Source organism: Solanum tuberosum, unplaced genomic scaffold (assembly GCF_000226075.1).
Source record: "Solanum tuberosum cultivar DM 1-3 516 R44 unplaced genomic scaffold, SolTub_3.0 scf00237, whole genome shotgun sequence".
Classification (NCBI taxonomy): Eukaryota; Viridiplantae; Streptophyta; class Magnoliopsida; order Solanales; family Solanaceae; genus Solanum; species Solanum tuberosum.
In genome coordinates, this window is record NW_006239161.1 from 199,528 (window position 1) to 210,477 (window position 10,950).

General features: G+C 37.9%; 1 protein-coding gene across 3 annotated transcripts in view; it reads left to right on the forward strand.

Moving 5' to 3' along the window:
* Positions 1 to 10,950, forward strand: part of LOC102596584 (uncharacterized) — an 81,799-nt gene that overhangs the window by 24,991 nt on the left and 45,858 nt on the right. For all 3 annotated transcript variants that reach the window (XM_015313193.1, XM_015313194.1, XM_006356871.2), the window contains exon 12: positions 9,215 to 9,278. In XM_015313193.1, coding sequence (XP_015168679.1) covers positions 9,215 to 9,278 — 64 coding nt within the window. The remainder of the gene's footprint in view (positions 1 to 9,214; positions 9,279 to 10,950) is intronic.

Below are 10,950 nucleotides of genomic sequence, written 5' to 3' on the forward strand. Positions count from 1 at the left end.
TACTGGATAGCTCAAACTGAACATGCAAACTGAAATTGCAACAATTAAACTGATATTGATGCATTAATAACTGAGGCATGTATAACTGAATAACTGAGATATCTGACCTAGCATGTGTAATTCAAGAACTAAAGAAATACATAGCTAGGGTTTTGAAATTCATGCAGAAACGAAGTAATAACATGATAATCTGATTTGGAACATATTAATAACTAAGTCATGATGGTCTGCTGTAATTCTAGAAACCCTAGGTCTATTCATAATAAGGGAATCAAGAAACTGACTGAATTCTAGGGACCTAATGGGCGAAAGGAACCCACTAGTGAAATCCCACATACCTTGGTGACGAATTTCACGGAGAAATCCTTTGATTTCTGGGCTGGAACTGAAGAAAACTTGCTGCGTTCTTGAACTAGGGTTCTTGACCTTTTTCTCCTCTCTTGCTTCTAATTTTCTAAGTTTTGATTAAGGTAAGTTCTAGTTAAGTTTCTAGGCTTAAACTAACTAAAACCTCATGATTTAGGGTCTAAACGACGTACCTTAGGGGTTAATCGAAATAGGAAAAGACCAAAAGACCCCTAACTTAATTGCTGTCGGAGTGACCGACGGACTGGACCTACGGGCCGTAGGTCAATCGACGGTCCGTCGATTGGAGTCGTCGGTCGAGTCTGCTTGACAGGGCTTCACTAAAACGAGCATAACTTTTTACTCGGAGGTCGGATTTTAGCAAACTCGGTGGCGTTGGAAAGAGGATTCAATTATCTATCATATAATAGGTCATGGGACACATAATTCCTTTTGTGCTAAAAATTATGGCCATCTGAAGTTGACCCATCAACAATTTCAGCTAACTGGCTGCTGACCCTCATCTATGGTCAGACCTACGGACCGTGGATCAAATGACGGTCCGTGCTGGTCGACCGTAGTTTGTGTCAGAGGCTGGGTAAAGGAGGTCTCGATCCACGGACATAGTACCACAGGACAGTGGTCTGATCTACGGACCGTGGGTTTGTCCGTGAGTCGGGACTTAGCCGACTTTCTGAGCTGGTTTAGGAGGGTTGCAGTAGTGAACCACGGACCACCATCACGGGCCGTGGTCTGACCTATGGTCCATGGATGGCAACTGTGGGTTGCACCTACAACTTCTCAAAATCTGTATTTTTGGTCTGTTTAGGATACGGGGTGTAACAAAAACCATATGGATTGCTATTCACCAAAACTGAGTATTTGATAAAAGAGATACAAAATCTGACCCACTTTCTCTATTTCTCCCCAGAGCTCATCTTCAGAAATATGAAATCCAAGAACTTCCAATTTACATGGTCATAGCCTTCTCATGATCTAAGCTTGCACAAAATAGCCAGCACATCCGGTTTCTTTCTCGAATCTACTACTTCATTAGCCACCAAAGTTGTGTCTAGGATTTGTCTTCCATTGACAAAAGCATTTTGCGATGAAGAAATTGTCTCGTCCAAAACTCTCTTTAAGTCTATTAGAATGCCCCTTAGAAATAGTCTACTAGATGCTTCCCACTATACTAATAGGTTTGTAGTCCCCGATGCTTGAAGCCCCTTCCTTCTTAGGAATGATGACAATGAATGAGGCATTTAAGTTCCTTTCGTATTCACCCCTTCTGAAACTCATCAATAGTACTCAAAACATCAAGTTTGGCTGTGTTCCAACAATTTTGAATGAAGGCCAGAGTGAAACCATCTAGACTTGGGGCCTTGTAACTCTCTACCGCCACCCACACCTCTTCCTCCTCAATAGCCCTCCCTAACCACTCACTATTTTCTCCTCCAATCTGAATCATCATCAGAAGAATTAGGCCAAAAATTACGAAACATTCTGGGAAAATACACCCACCCACCCCCAATTTAGGCCTCCAATTTGCTTCCTCTTTGAACAATAGCTTAGCTCCCTCTACCTCCTCTTCCCCCTCATAAGTCTCCCCCAATCCTCCACAATCTCTATTAGATTCCTCCTGTTATTTGTTGCTGCTACCCTGTGAAAGAATTTGGTGTTAGAATCTCTTTCTTCCAGCCACAAAGCCCCCCAGCCTCCACAATCTCTATTAGACTCCTCCTGTTATTTGTTGCTGCTACCCTGGGAAAGAATTTGGTGTTAGAATCCCCTTATTCCAGCCACAAAGCCCTCGATTTTTGTCTCCAACTAGTCTCTTGAGCCAAAGCCTAAGAAGCTAGCTCCCCTTTTGGAACTTCTTTCTTCTCCTTTTCCCTACCATCTAACTCCCTTTCCACCTCTATTTTTTCTAATAATTCCCCTACCTTATTCATAATCTCCCTAATTTTCACCTCTACCCTTCTAAACACTTCCTTATTCGACACCCTTATATTATTTTTGAGCATTTTTAATGTTTTAGCAAGTCTGAAAAAAGTTCTTCGCTCCATGTCATAGGTGATCCACCACTTGGCTACTTTATCTCCAAAAGCTGTCGCTCGCAGCCACATATTCTTGAATCTGAAAGGAGATCTCATCCTTCTGCTTCTACCACTGTTCAATCACATGATTGATGAATAATCTGAGATCAACTGCGGGAGAGGATATTGGATCACATTCGGCTCCTCTCAAGAAGTAGAAACAAGAAATCTATCCAGCCAAGATTTGGAAATTGATTACTCCGACCTTGACCATGTGAAATTAGCAGCTGTCAAAGGCAAATCAATTAGAAGATGGTTATCAATAAATTCTGAAAACTCCTCCATAGCCCTGGATATCACCCCTGCAATCCAACCTCTCCTCTGTGTTAGAACAGTGTAGCATTCTCAGAATTTTCTTGGTATTTAGAAGTAGCTACTCTACCTAGTGGTTAATTGTTTAGGCAGTGCCCTAAACTACGATATTCAACTTCGTTCCATTTTCCTTTTTGATTGTGGTTCTTTGGTTGGGAAGTAGAGATACAATCATAACATAAGATATCTTTACCCATATCTTGTACTTGAGCCATTTTTATCCCCATTCTGCTTGTTCTTGTAATATGTTATACACTTTTTTACTTGTGCATGTATTAATTAATGCTTTCTATGGACAATAGAAAATGCTTTAGAATTTTTCGATACCTGTTAGATGCTTAGTTTTTGCTGTCTTGCTATCTGATCCTTTAGGTGCATAGACTGCTAGGGGTGGCAGTTTAAGCCCATATAAGTGAAATGGATCCATTTTTCCTATATTAAATTAAATGTATCACTCATATTTTCTTAAATGGGTAAATATGGACTTCAACCTATTTAAGCTCATACAAATATGGACAAAATGGGTAAACATGAGAATCCATATATACCCATATATCACTCACTTATCATAAAAAATCCCTAATGCACTATTTGTTTTTGAAAATAAAAAATAAAAAAATGTGGGGGGAGGGTGGGGGAAAATTGAAAAGTTTTTTATAAATTTTTTTTTGGTGTGGGTGGGAGTTGTCTGGGGGTGGGGTTAGGGTTGGCAAAATCAACAAAAAGTAATAATTTATTTTAAGAAAAGTTTTTAAATTTTTTTTTGGGGTAGCTACATTTTCTATAATTCTGGAGTTCCTCTCTCTCTCATGATGACCCATCAAATTGTTGCTGAGTTTGCCTTCCTAATTCTTGAATGCATTCCCCTCACTCCCCTCGTGTGCCAGCTTTGTAAAAGTTTGTGTGCATCCCTTGCGTTGTCCATCTTAGTTCCAAATGTTAAAAAAGTTGTGCAGAATTTGAGGTGGTTTGTGTCCTCTGGCTGCTCTTCTTGTAAAGAGCATCTGCTGCAAATTAGGTTGTGTTAGACATGCATTTTCGACTACTAACCAACTGAATATCTGGACTTCGTAAGGAGAAGAACTTCGCCAAACTTTTTCCCAAAGCCAAACTGATGTTGCATTCTGTGAATCGAGCAAAAGTGTGTAGCATGACTTGACTGAAAAGATACTATCTTTCCTGTCTTTCCAACAAAAAATGTCTTTCTTGTCTGCATTTGTAGAATGGATTCCTATTTGTTGGAGTAAGATGTCCTTTGTAATTCCCAGTCATTACAGTTCCTTCTGAAAATAATATTCCATCTAGAGCTAGTGTTCCGGTTGGCTGGAAGGGAAAAAAGGATGGGGAAAGCTACTTGAGAGGTGTTGCTTCCAATTGCACACGCAGGTGTACGTGGTCGCGCAAGTAATATAGTGGCTCTTAACAAAACCGGATTATTGAATCCAAAGGACTTGTCAATTAACTATTTACTAAATTATATTAATTCTAATTATTTATTTAAGGGGAGGATTTCAAAAGATGAATATATTAACTAAACTAAAATAAAGATAAAAGACTAAAAAGCAATTAACTAAGAAAAGATAGATGTTTACACAATCAATGAATGAATCGATCTAGGATTATGATTTAACTAACAATCATGTTTAGCATCAATTTCATCAACTTATTTGATTATATAGTTATTGATTCACGGGGTTGATAATATAGTCATGATCTCCCGACCTCTAACCGTCTACCACAATTGACAGCCTAGCTACATCGTTGAGCAGGGATAAACTGAACCAACTATGGAGCATTACGTTGTCTTCCCGTATTTGAGCCAAGCAAGGCACCTAGGTATATCCCTATCCTTGACACAAATCAATTCAAGTGATATGCAAGAAAAGATCATGCTCCTTATATTCCACGTTCTATCCCTCTATTCCTCTCCCGAGTTCAAAAGAAGACAATAAATTTATTCTAATGGTGATCAAGCATCAAAATAGTAATCACAAGAATATAAGAACAACTACTATGATAAACAAATCATGCCGAATTAAAATCACCAAACAATCATATTGTAAGTAAGTATAATCCAAGAACGAGAAGTTTAACTCCACATAGACATAAAACAATTACAACGAATCATTTAAAGAAAAGATGTAAAATAAAATAAAAGAAAAGATGAAACCCTAAATCAAAAGTTAATTTCTACATTGTATCCTCCTCCCTTAATAATTATTCTTATGGACTATTTATAGATGTTGGAAACCCTAAATAAAATAATTGAGTCCAAAACAAATAGGAATCCAAAACCAAAAGGAATAAGCATTCCTGTACGCGTGAAACACTCTAGCCGCTCTTCAATTTGTATTCTTCTCTTCCCTTGCTGGCAGTAATTCCTTTTGCAGTTCGCAATTTTGCAGCATGCAATTCTTATATATTATATATTATTATATTCCATTTAATCCATTAAGCTGCCTGCTTGATTTCCTTCTTCAACCTTCCATCTTTAATTCGTTTTAGCTCCAAACTTCTTCATATTTCCACCAATTTAATCGTACAAATAAAATATACTATTAAGCACAATCCATAAAATTCAAGCTCAAAAAGGACAAATATAAATACTAAATATGAGGCAAATAATGATTTAAAATATGTAATTTGGCCTCACATCAAGAGGACTGGTGTGGCGTAGTGGTAAATGAAGTGGGTTGAGAACCATGAGGTCTCAAGTTCAAATCCTAGTAGAGAAAAATCATTAGGTGATTTCTTCCCATCAGTCCTAGTCTTGGTGGACAGAGTTACCTGGTACCTGGTACCTGTTGCTGGTGGGAGATGACATGTATCTTGTGGAATTAGTTGAGGTGCGTTCAAGCTAGTTCGGACACCATGTTATTTAAAAAAAAACTTGAGAGGAGTACGTCCCAACCAAGCATCATGCCAAAAGTTAAGCTTTCTACCATCCCCCAACTTGAAGTATGTTTTGCCTCTAAAATCATCGCAGAGTGTCTTGATGCGTTTCCAAACAGATTGACTATAAATATATGTGACTTATATATGATGCATGAATAAAGGAAACAAGTTACCTCTAAACGTGAAGATTATACATTTCACAAGAAATCTTTTCTTAAAAGAAGTTTGTCAGTTCAAATTTCATTAGAATGAAAATTCTTATTGTTGTGTCCTGTATCTTCTTTCACCCAGTATCCTTAATGTTCGGTGATTAATATGACACATTTAAGGTGTGTTTAGGTGTTCTTCGCAAGAAGATATAGTTATGTTGGAAATGGAAGAAAGGTAATAATTTTACAAGATGCTATTCAATGTAAAATTTGTGGATGGGAGATAACTTTTAGGAGGAATGGCCATGATTTGGAGATTGAAAGTATTGTTCAGCTCCTTAGCAATCTGGAAAAGATTAAACATTTAATTGGTGAGCTAGACTCTTAGAAGGAGCAAACCGTATAAAATCTTACCTACATTTGACAACCCTAGCTCTCTTTGACCTTCTATGATTATTAGAAATGCCTAAGGTGGCATGTTTTACCATGATTGCAATCTAGAAATATGTCTTTGCATAACACAATTTACAAAATGAATATTTTGAATTTTCTCTTAATCCTATCCCCAAAGCCCCATCTCATCCCCCGAAGGATCAATAATGGTATCTTACTGCTTTTTCCCTGTGTGATACCTCGAATGGCAACCTAATGGTTGAAAGGCGAGTGACTTTACCACGACATCAGTACTCACCCATATTTACAATGGAGGGTGTAGCATTTCTGATGGATGCTTCATGTATGAAGATACTAATCGTTTCACATTATCTTATAGTCATTCAACGATGGGTTTTGTTCCCAGACCTGTTTGGTGTTTGGCCTGAACAACATGTAGAAATATTAACATAGACGTTTGGAAATTTTGGAGTGCGTTTTATTGTGCACTCTATCATTTTTGTGTAATATGAAGTGGATGCTTGCCTCTGGAGTCTTGTGTGTTAAAAAAAATACCATTTTAACTCAATGGCAAGTTCTATAGAGTGGTGGTTAGACCGACATTGTTATATGGGGCAGAGTGTTGGCTAGTCAAAAGCTCTCATGTTCAGCGGATGCATGTTGCGGAGATAAGGATGCTAAGGTGGATGTGTGTTCATATTAGGTGCGGTGAGATTAGAAATGAGGATATTCGGAATAAGGTGGGAGTGGCCTCCATGGTGGACCAGATGAGAGAAGTGCGATTGAGATGGTTTGGACATGTGAAGAGGAGATGCATGGATGCACCGCTAAGGAGGTGTGAGAGGCTGGTTATAGAAGGTACGAGGAGAGATAGAGGTAGACCAAATAAATATTGGGGAGAGGTGATAAAACATGTTATGATGCAACTTCAAATTAGTGAGGACATGACCTTAGATATGAGGATGTGGAGGACACGTATTAGGGTAGAAGGTTAGTAGGTAGTGTAGTGTTGTCTTGCTTAGGGTGGTTGGTTTTTGCCAGTGTACTAGTTGTATTACTGTAGTTCTTGGTATCTTACTGCTTTTTCCCTGTGTGATACCTCGAATGGCAACCTAATGGTTGAAAGGCGAGTGACTTTACCACGACATCAGTACTCACCCATATTTACAATGGAGGGTGTAGCATTTCTGATGGATGCTTCATGTATGAAGATACTAATCGTTTCACATTATCTTATAGTCATTCAACGATGGGTTTTGTTCCCAGACCTGTTTGGTGTTTGGCCTGAACAACATGTAGAAATATTAACATAGACGTTTGGAAATTTTGGAGTGCGTTTTATTGTGCACTCTATCATTTTTGTGTAATATGAAGTGGATGCTTGCCTCTGGAGTCTTGTGTGTTAAAAAAAATACCATTTTAACTCAATGGCAAGTTCTATAGAGTGGTGGTTAGACCGACATTGTTATATGGGGCAGAGTGTTGGCTAGTCAAAAGCTCTCATGTTCAGCGGATGCATGTTGCGGAGATAAGGATGCTAAGGTGGATGTGTGTTCATATTAGGTGCGGTGAGATTAGAAATGAGGATATTCGGAATAAGGTGGGAGTGGCCTCCATGGTGGACCAGATGAGAGAAGTGCGATTGAGATGGTTTGGACATGTGAAGAGGAGATGCATGGATGCACCGCTAAGGAGGTGTGAGAGGCTGGTTATAGAAGGTACGAGGAGAGATAGAGGTAGACCAAATAAATATTGGGGAGAGGTGATAAAACATGTTATGATGCAACTTCAAATTAGTGAGGACATGACCTTAGATATGAGGATGTGGAGGACACGTATTAGGGTAGAAGGTTAGTAGGTAGTGTAGTGTTGTCTTGCTTAGGGTGGTTGGTTTTTGCCAGTGTACTAGTTGTATTACTGTAGTTCTTGTTTTTGATACCCATCATTATTTATTATTGTTTTCAATACTCTATCCTAGCATGTTTATTTTGTTTTGATTAGTGCACTATTTTGTTGTTGTTGTTGCTCCCTTATGGTACACTTTGAACTATTTCCTTATGCCTTGCTATATTTTCTTCTTTGTATCTTTAATTGCTGCATCCGAGCCGTGGGTCTTTCAAAAATAGCCTCTCTACCTCTACGAGGTAGTGGTAAGGTCTGCGTACATTATATCCTCTCCATACCCCACTTTTGGGATTTCACTGGGTATGTTGTTGTTAATTTCTCTCGACAGAATGTACATATATTCTTTTGGTGTGGTTTATCTCATGAAAGAAGAAAAAACGACAACAAATTTTTTCCGAGTCTGAGAGTTGGTGTAGCAAAGGGAAGAGAAAGTTACTGTTCGTACTGCAGTGAATCTAGTCATTATCTACTTTCTTTTACTTTGGAAATTTGGGGGCTTATTATTGCTGTTATTTGATTAGTTGCTTAGTACTCAAGGGTTTATTTCCTAGTTGTTTTGACTTCTCTTGTTTTGTTTTAATAAGCTTCTTGATCGAGAGAGTTGGGTATCTTACCTTGTTTAGGGCTATAGCTTTAGATTCTTATCATATGGATACAATTGCGGAGCATGCAACCATTTTTAGTGAAGATATTTTTCATTTGGGCTTTTATCTTTTCTTTTTTTAATATAGAGGCATTAGGGTTTTCTTAAAAGGATTTTCTATAGTTTTCCTTTAATAAGCTAGTTTGAAGTGATTCAGAGTAAAACTTCTTCCTGCCACACTTTTGCTTCATATGTATAGAGTTTTTTGGTACATCTATATAGAGTTCCTTTTAGGGATGAAATTGTGTTTCAACTATAAAATAAGTGGACCGTGAACGCACTCAACCCCAAAAGTTGAAGTGTAAGGATTGTTCAAGACTATATATGGAGACAACAACTCATCCCCTCAACCAATGCGGACAGTCACACCAACTATTCATAAATGATGAGACATTTCGCTTGTCCCTTTTAATTTTATGTTGAGATTCGATAAAAGTTAATTGTGAAAGTAATTGTACTTAAATTTGTCATGCTAGAAATTGCCGCCGGAAATATGTGAACTTGTACAAGATAAAACTGAAATGCCTTCGACAAGATCAGGTTAGTGACTTTAAACCCAGTTGCCTATCAGTTTTTTAAAGTTATATATACCTGTGTTACGCAAATTCTTTAAAAGTTATGTTTCTCCCATAAAGGGGAAAATAATAACGAGAGAGATTAAGAAATCTGGAGGATTCTATGAGTGAAAAGAGTTGAAGAACAAGGGATGTCTCATATACTCCCATGGGAAACTGCCTAACGAAATATATCTCTGATTGCTTGCAGTTTTTGTATCCCACGTTCTTTGTTTTGCATTTGCAGTGATACACTGACAATTCTTCATCAAGATGAAAACTGACATAGTTTTCCCTACAAATAAATATAGACTAACCTCTGTTCCACTTTAGTTTCAAAATTATATAGACTAACCATTTATTTTTCCAAAAATCTATTTTTCTCCCATTGCCTACCTTTGAATGCAGCTTGTTGCAAGAACTGTGGCAACAAGTTTCTAATATTTCTCCAGACACTAACACTCTGTGGAGTAGAACCCAGATTTGACACCATATATTCATCCACCCAAATTTTTATAATTTCCTTTCCCCATAAAACCTCAACTTTCACATTTAATCTCCTCAACCATTTCATGAGAAGACTCCTATTTTTATTCTTTTTTGAAACTGGTAACTGTGTATACATTTTATAATGAGCAAAATAGTACATGGTTCATACTGATTTACAGAAGTACTCCAAAACTCTACTGTCCTATACCTGTATTGAAATTAAAACATCAACAATAGAAACAAAATCATTTGAGTATAACTAATTACACCAAAAAAAACACAGGACAAGAGACAATTCAACTTGAGCTTCTGCATACCATTTCTGCATTCTCAAAACATCTAGAGTTCCTCTCCTTCTAGATTGTCCACTAGATGTTGGCTGGGAAAATTCTCCGTCTACTTCTGTTCTTAGCCTGACCTGCTTCCTCCCAACACTTAAGAGTGTCTTACACTTTTCTACGCATAGTCCATGATATGCCTTTGAGGTTTAAGAATATTCTCCAAAGTTGTCTTGTATTCGTGCAGTGTGGGAATATATGGTTAATTGTCTCTTCCTTTTCACCATAAAAGGAACATCTGGAACATAATGGGATTCCTCTCCTCATCAATTTATCCTGTGTAAGGGTTGCTTCCTTATCCAGAAGCCACACTAAGCAAGCTACTTTGTGTGGTATTTTGGTTTAACAAATATGTTTCCAAGGACAGTTGTTTAACTGTTGATTGGAGTGGTTCATCATTCTGTAATCTGCATAAACCTTGAAAGAGCCACTGTTATTACCCAGCCACCAAAATACATCTTCTCCTGTCTGAAGCCCCCTGAACTGTTCAGTTGTGCTAAAAAATTCAGCCACACTTTGAGTTTCCCAGTCATTAAACTGTCTTCCGAAAGTAAAGCCCCAACCTTGAGGTGTCCAAAGTTCTGCTATAGTTCTTTGTTGGTGTAGAAGTAGATTGTATATATCTGGAAAAAGCATTTCTAGACTGCCAACCTCATGCCATTCATCCTTTTAAAAGTGAGTGTTTCCCCATTAAGCACTTTCATCTTGGTATTGGTCTTGAATTCACTCCATAGCTCTCTAATGGATCTTCATAAGCTTATCCCATCAGGTGTAGTAACCTCCTGAGTCATCCATTTATCGTCCTCGTCATACTTTGATTTAATCCCCCCC